The following is an 18,990-nucleotide window of genomic DNA, read 5'->3' as shown; positions in this document are numbered from 1 at the left end:
TCTGTCTTCGGGGTGTAGACCTTCGTGTGGTACCGTGAAGTTCGATGGATGACCATTGGTACTACGGTAGGTCGCGTCCTTCTCGGGGCTCCATGATGCAGTCTCTGTCTTCGGGGTGTAGACCATCGTGTGGTACCGTGAAGTCCGGTGGATGACCATTGGCACTACGGTAGGTTGCGTCCTTCTCGGGGCTCCAAGTGGGGGAAATTTTCAGCTCTTTGTGCCAATGATTCTCTACAGGTTCCACACTGGATCAAACTAACTTACCATTGATGAGTTCAGCTACTAGGCATCCAAAACTCCAAATATCAATTGGTTGCGAATAGCCTAACCGCAAAATAACCTCTGGCGCGCGGTAGAATCGGGACTGGATATAGGGATAGGTGGGTCCTTTTTTGAAGCAACTGGAGCCAAAGTCAATCAGTTTGATGCAGTCTCTGTCTTCGGGGTGTAGACCTTCGTGTGGTACCGTGAAGTTCGATGGATGACCATTGGTACTACGGTAGGTCGCGTCCTTCTCGGGGCTCCATACAAGAAGCACGTTTTCCGGTTTCAAATCACAATGAATTATCCCGGCCTTCTCCACATAGTACAAAGCTTTAAGCAACTGAAAACTAATCCGCCGCACACGATCACGAGGTAGGCCTGTGAATTTGTTCAGCTTGAGTAGATCGTACAAGTTGATACTAAGTAGCTCAAATGTCATACAGATGTGTTTGCGAAAAGTGAAGTGTTCGAACAGCTGGACAATGGGAAAGTCTCTGCCGTCCGTATCAGCCTTATTGGTCTCACGCATTTGCCGCAAGGTCTCTAGTATCCGAATCTCCTCTTTCGCCTAAAGAAAATTTTCAAAAAACGGAAAACTGGGTTTTAAATTCTGAAAAATTATTAGCGGGTGCTCGCGTATTCAACTTAACAAGGTGAATGAATTAAACTTCCGTTCTTTTGAGTGCAACGTGTGATATCACTTGAAAATCAGTTTTATAGACAGCTACTTGTTTCAGGCCGAAACGCAAACCTACTTAGTTCCCCTAAATCACCTGTGGGTTGCAAGACACTGAAGACCCTCTGTATGACGTCCCAAGGTTGTGAAAGCATTGGCTGGGGAAGGTAACAAAGTGATGTTTTGTGTTGTCGGAAGCCGCCAGGTTCTAAAATTTGTGCCACGATTGACGCCGCTAGCCAGACGACCAAATGTGCAGTCGCACGCTGATCGATAAGGACGAAAACTGTTTCTAGTAAATCGGTATGACTAGCCAGATTACTGCTCAAGGTCGTAAGGCATCTTTGATCTTATACACATTTACAATTGATTTGATTTGAAGTCCTTTGTATTCGAGATAACATTAATATTGATCAGTATGATGAGGCAACGCACAGGGTGGTTTTAGTGTTCACCGCATAGACACTCGCTGGTTTTGAACTTTGGTAGTGTAGGCGAGTCGTACAAAATCCGCGGATAGATCACCACCAGTTGAATTCTTCTGCTTGAGCCCGTGAACTAGATGTAACTCCCATGGGCCATGACAAGTAATCTTCATATACTTGTAATAACGACTTCATCCTGTAAGTGAAATTATTCTATACTTAAAGGCCGCGAAGCACTTTACGGTTGTTGTGTCCTTATTGGAAATCATCAGCGTGTGCATCTCGCAAAAATTCAGAGTTTCAAACTCACGCCAGCCGGGTATTTGAACACTATACCATTTGGCCACCAGCAGGTGATCAGCAGAGTGATTAACTCGCATGGAGTGACCACATCTGAGGTGAAAGGCTAACACCGTTTGCGAGATGTTTTTTGCTGTATGAATGGTTCACTTAAAGTTTTACAGTAATATGTGAGGTTTTTGGATTTCCACAGGGACTGCATCCTGAAGTAAGGTCAATGCGTGTTATAAAGATGAGAAGTACACAACTTTTGTTCGGAATCGCCAGTAGTGCACACCTCAAAAATCTCTGAGTGAGTCAGTCTCGCTGGTCTAGCTGTTTTTAAGGGGAGCTTAATGATATCACCACAAAGAGCATTCATCTACAACCAATCGTGTTTTACACTAACTACGGTTTAGAATCTGTATGAGCGCAAGCAGAAAGGGAGGAATCGCCCATCCGACCGCGCACTGACGATGCCTTCCCGCGTGGTGACGAAATGTTTGCAAGCCGGTTGCCAAGCTCGTCGAATAGATCAAATGTTACCCGATCAAACACTTCGAATAATTCTCAAGAATGATGAAATGGATGTTAACTTTAGACCGAGATCTACGGCACTTCTCAAAACCGCGCTCTTTCGAGGGCCTATGTTGGTTACGTCAAAGCCGCTGTAGAGGTGTTTTCTCACAATACCCAGTAGTGCACTCGGAATCCGTGACTAGTTTTTCACGAGTGATTATACCTTTTTTCAAAGAAGTCTTCTGAAGGAAACAAAACCACAAAAGGGTCAAGAGGGTCAACCACGTTAGAGGAAGAACAAAGTAAAGATCCCAAATACTTCAATTGGAAACTATTATCAGGAAACCTGGCAAAAAGATAAATGGACTGCGACTGGGGGATTTGCTGTACATCATGCCAGAATTACATACTGTGCCTACCTGTTTCGCAAACCGTGATTCCGTCCGGATAATTTTGAGCGCAACTTGTTTACCCTTCATATGGTCGAGTGCGAGGACGACTTGTCCAAAGCTGCCTTTTCCGAGCAGTGAGATCACTTCAAACCGATAAGCAATGTGGTCATGTTTGATCACATTGTAGAAATTCTCATGGTCATCAAACACAGGAAGAGCCTCACCTGAAAATGGAAAAAAATCAATAGAATGTTCCAGTTTACCTACCGGTGCTGGTCTTCTTTTCATTTGGAAATTGAGGCAAAGTTCGCTTTGGGCCGTTCTGATCGGATGGACTGGACGTCTTGTGTTTCTGTGTCGTGCGACCCACAAAGTAAACCTGGTCAATAAAAATGGGGAAGCATTTGTTTGGAATTTTTTAAAGGATTCAAAAACCAAACGTTTATTTCTCTTGCTGTGAGACGGTCTGAATGCACGTGTGGGTATCTGGAAAACAAGGAAAGCGTGTGGCCACGGAAGTGTGAGTGTCTGTAATTTACTCTAACAAGAAGGCACTGAAATTGTAAGCCAGGAAGAAAGGTTGTTTAGCAAGAGGGTTAATGTCACCAATTTGTACTATCTGACTCCTGCTTTTTGGGTGACACGCTCAGAATAAAATTGAAGTTACGCGGGAAATCACAATTTCAACATTGCAGTGCCCGTAGATATTTCCAACCAATAAAGGCGTCGTCAGGTACATTGATGCACTGGTGCCATTAAAGTGTCGGTAAACGTGTAATTATATTTTACATGCATGGCTCTACTCATAAGGGTAGGGGAAATGACATAATCAATAGCTGGTTGCACCTCAACTCGTTCCCATACAAAAAAATTAATGACCCGCTAGCCCGACTAAAAGTGCTATGATAATGTGCTTCAACCAGCGGCGTCAAGTACCGACACGGATATCTTATAATTGGCGGTGATCTCACGTCCTGAAAGTTTTTGCCCAAACACGCGCGTGACTGGGTGCACAGTTTTACCTATTCAGACGGGCAAACAACCGTGTCTCAACAAGAAACTTTTCAACAATCCCTCAACAAAAGCCGCCGGTTTAACCCTACAAACGTCCAGTGCATGGGATTCAAATATGTAAAGATGTTCTCTTACGTCACGGGTTTCCTTCATCCTCTAATTACGTTAGACCTGGCTGACGAGCTTCATAATTGCGGAACTTATATTCAGTAACCCCTCTTTTTACCGCGGATTAGTTCGAGGCAAATGACGGGAGAACACTTTATAACTGACACGCTTTGTAAGTCATCAAGGAAGAACTAGCTGGGAGACGACAGCAAGCCGAGATATGAAAAGTTATTTCCCTCTGCCTGAATGCTCCAAATAGCTTGCAAATTCCATACATAGGAATTAATGATCATGTTGTCAACTCATGATAAAATGAACGTTAAAGTGCAACATAGGTTAAACTGTGGGTGAGATTCGGAAAATTTGACCTTCACAGTCCATAGTTAGTAGAATTTATTATCGCTATGGTGCCAAAAAGAAAATCCTAACAAAACGCAGTCTAGTTTATTACTGCTTGAAAAGCTTTGAAAATGGATGGGTAAAATATGTAACAATTGTATTCTCAGCGGTTTTCCTATGGGATATACAATAAACGAGTGTCAAGTGGGATCAACCATAACGTCTAAAAACCGGAAGATTCTAATTTAGGAAAATGCGTAACGCTTGTGAGTTGGTTATGCAGACACCTGGTCTGAAATCTCGTTGTACTGGTTTGGCAATTCATGCGTATCCTGTTATGTTTTATTAAAAAAACTATACTTTCTTAGTGTTTCTGATGTTGCCTTTACAGTTCTACTCCTAAATGTCTTGATGTATGAAAGGATGAAGTATTCACTAACTGAAATTCGTGCGGATCAACTGAAACTCTATTCTAAGAGTCGGATTATGTGCTATCAAAAACAAAATAGTGCGATTTCGACCTAGGAGCTCTGAAGCAACGTTTTCAGATCAGTGAGCTACCCTGTTTCACCCCATACAGCCTACAAAGTGTTTCAAGTACGTCTTTAGGGTGCCGTTATGCATGTTGAGTAATTCAGTGTGCTAAGCCCATGATGATGCTAGAAGTGACTTTCAATAACTATGGACCAACCCAATTCTATAGATAGCTGACAACTGAATGCCTTGCGGTATACCCTAGGTTCGGCCTAATAACAACTCACCCCCCAATCTACGGACACCAGTGAGCTCAACTGATGGACCGTTACATCCGTGTCTACCGATGATCCTCCCTGATATCCTGGGTTTTCCAGGGTTTGAAGCTAGGATCCGTTCTAGAAGCTGCTCACTTTAACCATGTTTGCACAAACCACAAGCTGAATAGTTGTCAGTACTAGCTAGACGTGTCTAGGGTACGTTTATTGGATGATATGGATCGCCAGACAACCTTTTTCATACGCAGTATCATTTGTTCGGTTCTCCTCACGGCCGCCCCCACGGTCCTATCTTAAGGTGGCCATAAGGCTCTGATTTAGATTGTCAGATCGCCAAGTATTTTCACTGTGACCGCAGGTATCTGTACGCGTTGTGTTACGTTAATTGTGCTTGTTTGTGATTTATTGTATTCGATGTGCATACATGTCATATTTCCACTTGGGAATGACTCGTCTGGACATTCTGGAATGCTGGCATACAGCCGGGCTAGTGCTTGCCCTTTGACCATCGTTGTACAGACCAGGACGAATATCGGCCATCACTAGTTAGCACACTTTTCACATCGACGGACCGTCATAACTGATATGCATCAAAGGATAGCATTGAGGCGCCTTCAAACTACTGTTACTCCAGGGCGGTCATCGAGTGGCGACACAGTCCTAAACTGTAGCGTCTGCGTCAGCTCCATTAATTGTTCACAATGAAGGACCTCCCTTCTGCGATAGTTCCAACCAGCGGTACTCATCTGTAAGTTCTGAGCGGACGGACGTTTTTACTACACGTCCAGCATACTGTGGATGCAGGCTTCCAACAACCTGGGTATTTCTTTGACAGACGCGAACGGAGAATTCGTGCACAATTCCTGCAGTTCTGGATGAGGGCATTTACATGCATGAACCGCCATCTCCATGCGCCTCAATTTCACTGCTCGCCGACACATTTACTGGACAACTTGTCGTTTCTGACAACCGATAGCATCATATACGCCGGAAATCCATCAGTAAGTGTCCCCCCTGTGCTAATAAGACGTCCTCGGTTTTTCGAAGCAAGACGAGCAACACAGGGGATCCAAAAACCTGTTGCAGCGAAGGTTGACAATATGACGTGAGTTATGTTGAGGCACTCAGTGACGAACGTTTCTCGTCCCTTCGTCTACTTTGGATCACTGGAACTCGATCAGTTCAGCGAGTCCAAAGGCAGTAATGTCGTACGTGAGACTGTTAACTACAAACATGGTTCTGTCTCTTACTCTAAAGTCACCCAGAAAATAAGTAAATTTGCGAGATAATTTGAAACAAGTAATTTGCCTTTTCACGTGTTCTCTAGGTGGAGTTTTCTAATAAAGATGAAGTAAAGTACCAGGAACCCCAGACAAGGCACAATCTGCATACGGTCACATACAAATAATCCCAAATAAATTTTGGGTCAAGCGCACGTACGCCCACTGAAGACAGCTAGCTGCTTGTGAGAAATGACGGAGGTGATAGATTTTTTGTCAGCTTACTATGGTCCGACCATTTCTGTCTTGGTGGGATGATTTCAGTTGGTCCGCTCTAAATGGGGCACACTGCACTCAAGTTGCGCCCTTATTAGAGCCCACTAACAGTGCGTATATCTGCTCACGCCGACCCACAAGATGGCGCGCTGCACATAATTTACTGTAGAAGTGTAGTGTGGAAGCTCTTTCCAAAAACATGTTCGGGGGATTGGAGCCCTCAAGAATAAAACAGGATGCGCCGGTTCCCCCTTTTATTACACCAAAAATCACGTGTCACGACCTGAAGGGTGAGAATCTGTAAGAAGCTGATGATTCCATCCGGAAAAATTTAATTTTATTGCTGTGAGGGAAAGCCGTAATTTCGAAAGGAAAGGAGATCAGTACACAATGAATGTGCTAATTTCGCAGTGCACTTGTTTCCTCTTTCTACTTCGTACGTTTTGCTGGACATGACAGTACGCCGCAACCAGGATAATAAACAACCTTAAAGGTAAACAAATTTGCCGCAGTTATTACAATACAGTGTACACTTGGTAACTTAAATGACCCGTAGAATAACGGAAGCTGTTTGCCTATCGATTTATTTCAACCGTTGGCTACTGCCTGTTGTCATCACCATCCCCCTTCCCCCGTCACTTCGCGGTAACATCTGTTTAGTGATATTTCAGGCAGAGAAAATATCGTTTCTTCATGTCACAGCCTGTGTTGTATCTTCGAGAAAATTAATGCCTTATCCATCAATCAACTATTTCAACGTTTCTGGTGACATACGCGTTTTTAGATTTCAATGCCCAGTATCCACCGATATAGGTAGTCAGTAAATCTCAGGTTTCTACAGGATGAGTTTCTTGACTTTTCATTGAAAGGGAATACGTATTCTCCGGGGAATCGATGGCTTTCGCCGCACCATTCTGGACGCATGTATAGTTATAAACGGAGAGTTCATTCGTCAGTAAAAGCTGATTAATAACGCCCCGCGAGTTCGACTTGCTTTTCGAGGGCGAATCTAAAGCGTTGTTGGAGAATTTGTTAGATATGAAACAAAACTCAGCTCGTTAAGCACAGCCAGCCTCTCGTTTAGTGAGAGTGTGGAAGGCTTGTTGTATTTTTTAAAATTTACTTTGTAAGATTAAGTCAACTCATATCCGTTTTTTGTGCTATTCGATTTACTTTCACGACGAAACTCTACTGTTTTGGCACCAACGTTGCTGTTTATGAAGTTTAAGTTTACTGAAGAAAAGGAACGTGGACAAAACAATAGCCGATAAGTTAGTCTGGCCTCAAATTTTAGGAAGTTTGGACGAACGCCTCTCAAATGCAGTCGAGCATTACTTGCAAGCTCGTGACCTTTGGTCACCGCAGAAATACGCGTGCGACTCACACCTACTTTTCGCAAGGAAGAAAGGAACAGAGGCGTTGAATGATAGAGATAAATTCCATGATCTCAACAAGACATTTGATCGAATGCCTCTCCGTTGTTTCCTGCAGAAACTCTTTAGCCACCAGATAGCGCGCAGTTAGTCGACTTCGTTACAAACGCACATGTGAGATAAACAGTGCTCACCGTCCTTGTTCAGCGCCCACCGCAATCAGACGACTTTTCGGACATTCTGCTGTCCTGGCAAGAAAGTCGGATAGACTGGCGTGTGAACTCTTACTATTCAAAACGCAGTATCCTACAGTTTTGTATCGCGTAAATGAGGCAGTAGTATGTCGACAGAAAGTAAAATAATTGTGAAACACACTCATTTACAAACTTGTTTAGTTTTAACAAGAGACTGAACTGAAACCCTACCAGAAAGGTCCGTTTATGGTACTCTTCAGCTGATGTGCTGCTCGGAGTTCGCCCCAAGTTTTGGTCAGCACGATACTCAAGACTGAACACTACTCTTAAGGATGTCTTTCTGGGGGGTTTTTCAGGTAGACGCAGGCCACCGAGTTACCCACAACCAGTGTTCTCATTAGCCCAAATTTTACAGGTTCACGAAATACAACGTAGACTGGTTTTAATGGAAGACTTAACTGAATCTGAGCCAAAACTATTATTCATGATATGTTTCAGCTGAATGTGCTGCATGAGAAGAGCAAAACCGGCCTGGGCCGTCGAATTTTTTTCATCAACCTTATGAATAATATGTTACGACAACAGGTCAAAAATGCTGTGCCTATGTAAAGGAGACGGCACTGAACAAGAAACAATGGCTGAATTGTATAGAATAATCAAATCACTATTACAACCACTATCATTATTTTCCTGACTTGAGGTGGTTGTAAGAGGAATGCAGTATGATCACTTGAAATGCCTTACCCTCAGTAGTGATCAGATGTGGTTTATATATAGAAACTTTTTATCAAAACTATTTTACATTTGGGTCATCTAACAGTTAATGTTGTGCGGGATTGTATATGGCGCGAAAGTGCCCATGATGAGACCTCGCTGGCGCTAATAATGTAGGTCGGCAACATGAACGGACGCAGCTCTATTTATGATGTGACGGGGAACGATGTTTCAAATAGTTCTAAACAGAAACAGATACTTCTGAGGGAATGCTCAAAGGGACGCTACAGTTGTTATCCAAAAGTGGATCCATTAGGGACATATGTGACAAAGTTGAAGAAAGACCGGAGTTTAGACAAGCACAAAGTGTATATACATAATGTATATAAGATGAGCAAAACTTGGCCCTGAGAAGTCGTCACTCGAGGAACCCGTCAACACGTGACCAGGGGATTTGGTTTTTGCGACTAAAGGGCGAGTGGTGCTATATTCTAAGTGAGACCTGATCACACTTCAGGTCAGCCGGGCGTGACCGAAAAATTAAGTGTTCGAGTTGCCATCTGGGAGACCGCGGCTTTTGGACTGTCTTGAATTTCGTGAGATATGCACTGCTGATGATTCCCAGTGATAATCAAGCAGCTGTACAGAGCTCCTCGGTTTTTCAGCATAGATTAGCTTCACTTACAAGATGAGATCCTCACTGAAACATTTCCATGGGTAAAACCAACGAGTCATTTGCTGGGAAGTTGGTGGGCTCTTTCTGACTTATTCACAGACCTGGTGCTGGAACTTTGCGCTTCATCTTTAAATGTTTGCGTTCTAGAAGCAAGTAGCTAACTAAATTCAAGTCTTCGAGAAATACACTCATTTGCAAATCAATTTGGTTCTTACAAGAGACTCAACTGAATCTCTCGTTTATGATATTGTACAACTGAAAGTGCTGCACACAGGCCGCCTCATGTTTCAGTTGGCACGATATTCGAGATATCGCGGTGTATTTTCATTTTCACCAGGTTGCTGAAAACTCTTCGACAGCCCACGACTGGTTCTGCCCGTAGAATATCATAAACGAGAGATTCAGTTGAGTCTCTCGTGAAAACCAAATTGATTTGCAAATGAGTGTATTTCTCGAAAACAGTGTAATTTGGGTTCAAGTAGATCATAAGGTTGACGGAAACTCGGGGACTGCGCCTACTCGACGAGCCCCAAGAAGAGCGTAACCGGTCGTGAGCTGCCGAAGAGTTTTCAGTAAATCAAGTCTATTATCATAAATGGATCTGTATGCATTCCACCGTAAGGTAGATGTGGTATTCCCTTGGCACGGTTCTACATATAAGGCTGATGGAAATGCTTCAACAGACCATTATCAGTTTGGCCCTTTGTGGGGATCAACTTGTAAGCTTATTTCTGAGAATTCCAAAGAGCTCAGGACTTTCGTTCTTATCTTGTTCAACACTTGGGAAGCGGACAGTTAATGACCTCCTGTTTGATTTCAGCGGACTACCATGTAGTTTTTGGGCAAACACTTTCCCACCATTCCTGTTGGTCGTGTTTTGTTTTGACGCATCCGACTGCTCTGTCTGTAAATTTCCTAGGATTCGTTTTGTGAGCAAACACTTCAGACAACTCAACACAGGTGGGCGCATGTTTGTATCTCCTCGCTTCTTCTCAAGGGATGTATAAAGTGACAACACATAGTCGTGGTAAGGCGATTGATTAATGGCCCAATATATGAGAGCGATTAACGCTAGTAATCAATCATACTTCCAGCCCAATATGCGGTCCATTTCCAGGCAGTTTCTTGGGCTTCAGTTCCTCTGCAAACAAAGGGTATACTTTCATCCGGACAGATTAACAAAATAGGTCTGCTTGAGTCAGAGCAGTTTCCATCCTTTTTGCAGTTGGCTGTCAACTCTTTCAGTACCAAGTGAAGCATTTCTTCGCACTCGAAAGTATTACATTTTGCATCAGCAGTAGGTAAAGCCTAAGGGAAAGTCATGTGTTCCCGTCCAAATCTACGAAGTTCATACTTAGTTTGGCAACGCTCTGAAAGAGCTAGCAGTTATCCTGTTATGATGTTTGTCGCGAAATAAGAAAAATACCTAAGCTAACTGCAGTGTTCGAAAGCAGGAAAATTGCATTGAAATATCGATGCTTCGTGGAAACAATGTCTGTTCACTTGAAAATATGCAGTACGAGAGAAAAGAGAATAGCCATTGTCCCTGTTGGCATTTTATTTAGTCTATGGTCTGATAAGTCGCGAATTAACCTCGCGTGTACCGTAAAAATCCTTAGTACTCCACCGTAAGATTAAAACACCAGACAATTGACCGTAGTTTTCAAAGGTTAACAAAATAACACTTTCCATGCAGGCGAAAGTCGTGAAGATAGAAATAATGAATTGCTGAAATACAGCAGCGGTTTGCATGTGGGCCAGATCCCAATACTTTAAAAAACGGTGAAGGCTATACAGACTTGGGAAATTTTCATCGGTTTATACTGCTCCAAGACGTGGGAAATCATGCTACAGGTTTCTCTCTCCTTAACGCCATAGACCAAGAGACGTGAGTATATATTTAGCCACTGTGTTGCGAATCCAGGCGGAATTCCCAACTTTAAAATAAATGCCTCTCAAACGTGACCAGTGCACAGCAATCCGTGGTTCACTAGGCTGGCATGTCTCCGATCAAAGGGTAATCAATTTAAACGTAACACACTACTCTTGAGGTTGCTGGAAACTCTTGGACAGCTTACGGCCGGTTTTACCCGCTTTGGACTTCATCAGGTAGGCAGAGTCCCCGAGTTACTCTCAATCATCATACACATGCGATTCAGCTGGATTTAACTGAGTCTCCGGCAAAAGCCAGATTTGTGTGCAAATGACAGTACTCGTCGATAATAAAGTTTGTTCCATCGAAAGTGTGGATCATGGCCCTGCATTTGGCTATACACGACCAGCTAGCGTTAGCATCAAAGTTGGCATGAGCACTACTCACTGGGTCAGTCAAACACAGTGAGAAGACGAATTTATCATTTTATTCCAGTCTCTCTGCTCAAAACAAAGTTTATTTGCATCCGCATGTGAGTTTCGATTAGGACGAATGTCACATTCCAAATTGTGTTGCAACTTATTTACGGTCAGACTGGTGAACTCCCGTGAGGGTATTTAAGTAGATGGTTTCCTCCAAGTTCATGAGACATGAATGAAAATGACGTCTAGGAGACAGAACGAAGGGCACACCACTATGAAAATCGAAGGGATGTGGAATTGTGCAACGCATTAATATTGGTTAAACTCGGAAACAAAACTCGGGAAAGTTTTCTATTCAGTTCAATTTGATTTAAGAAGTTTATTTAGGTATCAATTGCAGGCTGTAGAGTCAAGTAGTCAAAAACGTGTTATACACCACTCCACAGAACAGTGAATTTATCTTTTTATCTGCTTCTGTTACATATTTCCGGCCCAACGAGGTTCTCACCTGGTTGCTCGTTTTGATTCAAAATATCTCTCATTGCGCCCTGTCGATGCGCAAACAATCCAGACTTGTCGGCGGTAAGCCATCATTTACTTCCTACCAGAAAATTCAGGTTCTTTTGAACTTTCAACTGAACAGTTTACATGTTCGGAAGGTGCAGAGAGACCATTCCCATTTTGGATATACCTACTCAACTATACAGGAAAAGCATAAGCATTTGGATGGCAGTCAGTGCAACGTGCTCTTCAAGAGCGCTCATTACTAACTGAAGGATAATTAAGCTTCTACAGAAGATTAGCCCTTGATGACATGCTAAATCTCGGCTTACGGAAAGCACTGTTTCTGGTCGTTCAGATGAAAGCCTTCTATTCTAGTGGACCTGTTTGGAATAGCTTATTTGACTAGGAGAACAAAACGAGGGTATTAAATATCCAGGGTTATGTGCAAGTTAACGCAGAAAATGCTGATTCCATTGCAGTAATCATTTTTAGTGGAAAGCATTTGAATATTTCTGAATGTAGTTCAAGTAGAACTCGGGGACTGCGGCTACCTGATGAGCCACAAGAAGGGTGAAACCGGTCGTGGGCCGTCGAAGAGTTTTCAGCAACCTTTTGAGTAGCTTCCTTCATCAAATCCGCCGGGGTTTTGTCAACTGGTTCAATTGAGTAAAACGCGAAGATTGGTATTTAAACCTTTCAGTATACTCTCCCAGAAACGAACAAGAACTGGTAAAATCAAAACATAAGACCCAATAACAAGCATATGTATACGGGGAAGAGAATAGAATTATTGTGTTCTTGTCAAACCAACCGCAACAACTTTGAATGCAATGCCATTGCAATGTTGGCAGTAAGACCAACCTACTACGAGTTGCGGAAGAACGGGAGCAGCTGCACGCGTTCTCGAATGAAAGTGCACCATTCACCTATGAAGTATGTGGAAAAAGTTTGATTGATTTGTCGGTCTGCATTGATCGGTCTTAAAGATCGTTTCAGATGTAACGACTGTATAGACTGCACAAAGGACATAGAGCGAGACTCACGGGGATCAGTTTGGGCTATCTGATTTCAGCTAACACAAACCTGACATAGATTGAAATTTAGCCTCGGAGACCCTGGTCCCAGTCTCTAGATTCCTCGCGTGGTACTGGCTAGTTAATCCTGCACATTTCTACGATGGTATAGCCGTACAAAACGGCTCAGAGTAAAGTCGGGGGGTTAAAACATCTCCCATTCAGTAGCAATCTCATAAACAGGTTCGCTCAATTATTGAGCACATAAGCGCAAGAAACCTATCTGAGTTACCCCTCAACAACAGTCGACACTTAAAGCTGCAATCATCATACAAGTTCTTTAAAACAAATGAATCTCAACCCAGCTGCAGCGGTACGCCTCGGATGATTCTGGGTCACCAAACCTGAAAAACAGCGCGATCGCTAGTGCATGACACACAGGTATTTTAAATACGGTCTGACAGCTAGCACACTAGCGGACTTTGAAAATATCAATGGAAACTATCACTCTAGGAAGGGAACACTCTTGGTGGATGTATATCAAATTCAATCGTCATCTAAGCTTTGGGAACAAAGCTGAAATCTTTTGAGATGGTAATGTGAGACTTTATAACAATGGCTGTTGCAAAATGGAAACGGGTGCCTGCAGAAACCTGTCGAAGCATTCTTGTTCAAAGTTTTGGATTTTCACCACACACAGTTTAAATTGCACTCGCTTTCCGTGCATTGCCAATTCACACCAGCGTTTGTGGTATGGGGCTGCTTGGAACGTAAATCAAACAATCTCTTTGTCAAAAAGGTGAGAGTACCTTACAGCTGTCCTACTTTTGCTGAGAACGCTGCAATATACACACAAAGAATCTCTGAGGCGATTCGAACCATCAACCTTCCAGTTATGGACTGAATAGGTAGCCGATCAGTCGTGCGAATAACCCACACTCGAACAGGATACCGCAACATTATCCCTCATTCTGTCAACTCATGTTACGCGGTAATTGATCCCCCGGGTGTTTCAAACTTCCTTGACACACGAGGATTTATGGAACTCGAAAATTTTCCCATTATTTGGCAAGTATGGTGATGCACAATTTTTGAAAACGATCTATTGAAAATGCATGTAAAAACTTCAAGTTCCATTGAAGGAGCTAAAATTGCAGAGAGAAAAGTGCTAGATAGTGACGCCAAGTAATGAGAGGTTCTGGTGTACATTTCTTCATGCAATCGAAATTCCCTCTCGTCCCTATTGTATGGAGGATAAATTACATACAAAAAAGTAGACTAAACTTGTGTTACAGTTCAGCTGTTAGGCCGTGTCTGTCGTGATCGCTTAAGCTGGATCCAGCAGAGTTCTCGATGTGGATGAAACCACGAAGTCAGCTTTCAAATTTAAAGAGATATTCTTCAACATACGATCCTTTACGGTCAGTTTTCATGGCCAATAGATTGGTTAATACTGTCGCGAGTAACGTTCATTTTTGGGGAGCACGGCCACGGGAAAAAACAAACAACAGAAGCGAAGATCTATGTGAAACGGTAGCGTTCTTGAAGAAAGTGTGCTCTCATTATTATTTTCACTCGTCCTCGGGATGTGCATTAGCGTTTGACGTGTAAATAAACTACAAAAACTGTTGTTCGCAGTAGTACAGTTAGACCTGGGAATAAAAGCGCACCACCTATATAACTTGAGCCAGCCATTTCCAGATCTGTTTAGGGTTCGCTAGAATAATTAGCTGAATAAGCCTTTGCTCGAATGGACGAGTAAATGCAATAAAATAGCATAGCACCACATGTGGCATGTGGTGTGCAGATACAAACATAGTGAACGGACAGCTCGTTTATCAATCCAGCTTGCGAGTGTGGCAAAGAACACAAATGTTTACAGCAGGACAGAAACCGAGAGTTGCGACAACTTTGCCAGACGGGGGGTAAATTATACGCAGTGACGTGGCGAACTTGACATGGATCGATTAGATTAGGTTTACGGCCTGAAGGACTGCAAGTGCTTATGTCTATACACATAGAGGTATGGGCGTTCTCTAAATGGCGTGCACACACACACACAGTGTACAGGACTCGACAGTTGACGCAATGAATCACACGAGTGATCTAACGGAAACGAATAGCCATGCCAATATCGGGTGAAGGAATGCTTCTATCGATTTTTTAAGCGGGTCAGCTGGTCTCCACAGTGGTATAGCACGCTACGGATAATCCGGTTAGTAGGATCGAGTTTCATCAAGTCTAAAAGTGAGCTTAAAGGTTATGTTTACTCTTACGCAGTAATGTGTTAGTACAGAGTGACTCTTCTTGTATTTGCTGTGTAAATGTGTCTCGTTGGAGAGAAAATGAATCGGTTTGATTGATCAGGTTGCCGTTGATCTGTTTGTCGAGCTCTACGATTAGCTTTCAACTGTAAGCCAACCGAGAACGGAAAGGAAGTGGGGGGTTCGACTTCTGCAAACAACTAATGCAGTTGTGACGAAGATACTCGGTACTCTTGTCGTCAGTTTGGGCAGAATTTATGCTCAGCATCGCCACTTTTGGATAATAAGCGCGTTCAGCTGTCATTATCGTTTGATAACAGTTGGCTTAAAAAACGAGAACGGATATCGCCTAATGGCCGCAGTGTTTTGGAAACCCTTGTGGCCCTGCAATCGTGGTTTGGGGAGAGGTTGAACAGTGGCATATAAGCGGAGCTTGGTTGTAGCCAAGTGGAGGACTGCAGTCATCTGACAACTTGCTTTTGTGTGGCCCATTTATTTGATGAATATCATAAACACATGATTCAGATGAGATTCTCATTGACATGACTGTAATCAGAGGACGTGTGTATTTCGTCAATTACTTACAACTAGGTGTTCAAGCAAAACAGGAATTTGACAGAAAATGGGGAAGTCAGTCTACCTGAAGAGCCCCAAGAAGGACAAAGCAGATGGTAGGCTGACGGACAGACAAGACAAACAAGAACGCGCTTTCAAATGAACGGAATGCACAGCCTGAGCACCCTCGAAATGAAAGATTCCACCAGGGATTTCACTTTAGGCATCTGAATGGCTACGAATTTTGCTGTATTAATCACATCCAAATATGTGGAGCTCTTGCAACTGAGTTTCAAATGTCCCGGTTCGGCGTAAAACGGTCTGATTAAGAGAGCGATCTACTGATTTTGTTACTAATGTCAATTTGTTATGCAGAACACTAAACAATTATGAACGACGCTAAGAAACCAACCCGCTATCGCTCAAGTTATGGTCATTAGTGGACCCGATATTCAGGAAATAATGGTTCATTCGAGTCAGTTTGATGACACTACGCACATTTCAGTTGGCACTGGCTGCATTGACGCCTGAGAAGGTTTGGATGCGATACTAGGGTATTAGGTTGATCAAAAATTTGGGTGAACAACTTTCTGGCCAATTTTTCTGGGCGATATTCCAAAACTCGGCAAAACAATACGGGCGGAATTAGCGAAATACACTCATTTGCAAACTAATTTGGTTTTTCGAGAGGCTCACCTGGGATCCAGCTGAATCTCTCGTTTGTGATGTTGTAATGATGAGCCCCAAGAAGGGCAAAACCGGTCGTGGGCTGTTGACGAATTTTCAGCAACCCTATGAGTAGTGCATTACAAATACAGGCAGAAGTTGTTGAAGACTGGATAGCGCCAGATAGCAAATACTTATCTACAGTTTTGGAGGCGTGCATATCTATCGAAGGTTCAAAGACTCGGCAGTTGGGACAAATAAATCGGGAGAGATTCCTTTAGCTGACCACAACTTACAGAAGGTGGAGAGTACCATAAACGAACGGTCACGTATTGGGAAATCACAACATTAAAGGAAAATAACGATAAAATGTTTGCCACAGGCGTGATTTGGGAAGACGACAAAATGTCAAAATCGGCGATGTTTGGTGCTTTAAAGTATCATCTGAAATGTCACAGTCGATGTGTAAATCAAGACATACAACACACGCACACAATGACCACCTTTTTATTGCAATCTAAAAAGCAAGTCATAAGAATGACAATCTAACCTTCTCGCACTGTTTATTTTATTTTGATTCAATTTTATTTATTTCTCCTGGTCTATTCGCTTTATCCGCTAGGCTCAGCTCATTTGAGATGGGAGTCCATCGTACACTGTACAAGCTATTCTCACTCGTTGACAGACTGATGACGGCAATCCTGAATGGATGCTGAAGCTTAGAGACGAAAACGGTGCAGTACAACACCTTTTCATTGATTAGTGGATGTGATGACTTATGAGTATTTCATACTTATCTTGGCGAAAGGAAGAAGCCCTTCGCTGCGGAGTTATTTATTAGGAAATGCCAACTGACCGGTTACAGACCATTGGACAGGAAAGCAAATCTCTAATTTGCATCTTATTTACAAAAACTGGACATCCATCTCCTAAACGCGCCTTCTAGAACTTACCTGGAGATTCATTGACTCCAATCATTCCCCGCTCAAATCAGAGCAAATGTTACAAAGTGACTCCACAAATTCCGCAACAGATCTCCCCTTTTCAAAAGACGCAAAGCGAAATTCCACGAACAACACATACTACTCACGTGCCTCCCCATCAGTAGTATCACGGTTACATTGGTAGCGCAAACTGTGAGGCGACTTTGGAAGAGTTTTCCGCATTCTTAGTCGAAATTGTCTTCGGAGATGTGTGGCGAAAAGCATAATGCTTCAGTCTGAACAAAAGTTGACAAAGTCACTAATCACAACTCGTCCTATTTCCTGATAGCATCAAGGCAATTTGAATGATCCTATGTAGTTCGCCGGTAGTTGCGTCATTAACCGATATAAGATGAGTTAACATCTTACCTATATCGTCGATTACACCACAAAAGTGATTATCCTATTGCGTGTAAGCACCTCGAACGCCGCACTTTGCGTGCCTCCACAAGACTTGATCCACTGGGTGCAGTTTTCCGGTCATTCAATCTGCAGGTTGCATCCCTTTATGGCTGTGTACACGTACACTCACGCGTGCACCACATGTCCCACTGAACGAAAAGCCTTCAACACTGCTCTCTTCAGTGGCTTATGGGTATGGGATGGGCAGGAACTCGATCATCCGGTGGCTCATCAATGTCAATGCGCCGGTGCAACTGAAGCAATCGATTCAAGATGGATTTCATGTCAACTCGTCCCATGGATTGACAGACAAACCACCTGACCTGGATCAACAGTATGCTGACTCAGATAGAAGGGCTAGCGTGTAGCCAGAACTCAACAGCAGGCGCCCAGTTAAATCCATGACACTAGAACGAAAGAGATCTTCCGTTTGTGCCACAAGCCATCCAACTTGACAGCACTTGTCAAACAATACTGTGGACTGCAGTTTCAGGGTGCACCGCAGCCTAACTTATCAACAGACTAGAATAGTTCATGTATGGCATGACAAACACTGTATTTTTGGTAGAAAACTTTATATTGTTCCGGAATACCCCCAAGACCGTCGACAGCTTCAAAGAATAATAGGCAAACCTTGTTGAAAATAAGTAGGACGCAAAGTTTTTGACCGAAAATTTTTGGCCCTGTAAATTGTCCGTTTCTCCAATCGGCAATGATATCTTTGTAGTTTGACTTATTAGGTAATGTGAAATGTGAGGGATCTAGTGACAGTAAGGTTTCTTCTTAAGCCACTGCCTTTAGCCTATGCATCAGCAGGAACAATCCGTTTTGCCAGACACTACGTGAATGTCGCGACAGCATTTACACCTATCAACAAGGTACCGGGAAATTGACTGGTCGAAGTTGATCTGTACAGGCGCTAATGTTCATCTGACTGTCTTGTCAAATGATGGGTCACGTGACTCTCACACTTCCTGTTAGTTTCGGCTTGGCTTAAACCACTGAAATTTACTTGGAATGAGAATGTCTCAGCGCTTTCACTATTTTCCACGTATTTTCTTTGAGTCTGACGAAGAGATAGCGA

The 18,990-nt window shown here is 43.1% G+C and overlaps 1 protein-coding gene across 1 annotated transcript in view; it reads right to left on the bottom strand.

Moving 5' to 3' along the window:
* The window catches only part of T265_03155 (hypothetical protein), a gene marked incomplete at both ends in the record, with an annotated part of 79,874 nt that overhangs the window by 35,403 nt on the left and 25,481 nt on the right, over positions 1-18,990 (bottom strand). The window contains 3 exons of the mRNA XM_009167568.1: positions 268-835; positions 2,586-2,782; positions 2,826-2,937. Coding sequence (XP_009165832.1) covers positions 268-835; positions 2,586-2,782; positions 2,826-2,937 — 877 coding nt within the window. The remainder of the gene's footprint in view (positions 1-267; positions 836-2,585; positions 2,783-2,825; positions 2,938-18,990) is intronic.

This window comes from Opisthorchis viverrini (genome assembly GCF_000715545.1).
Source record: "Opisthorchis viverrini unplaced genomic scaffold opera_v5_43, whole genome shotgun sequence".
NCBI classification, from domain to species: Eukaryota; Metazoa; Platyhelminthes; class Trematoda; order Opisthorchiida; family Opisthorchiidae; genus Opisthorchis; species Opisthorchis viverrini.
Note: the sequence above shows the minus strand (reverse complement) of the source record. Positions and strands in the feature narration are given on the sequence as shown.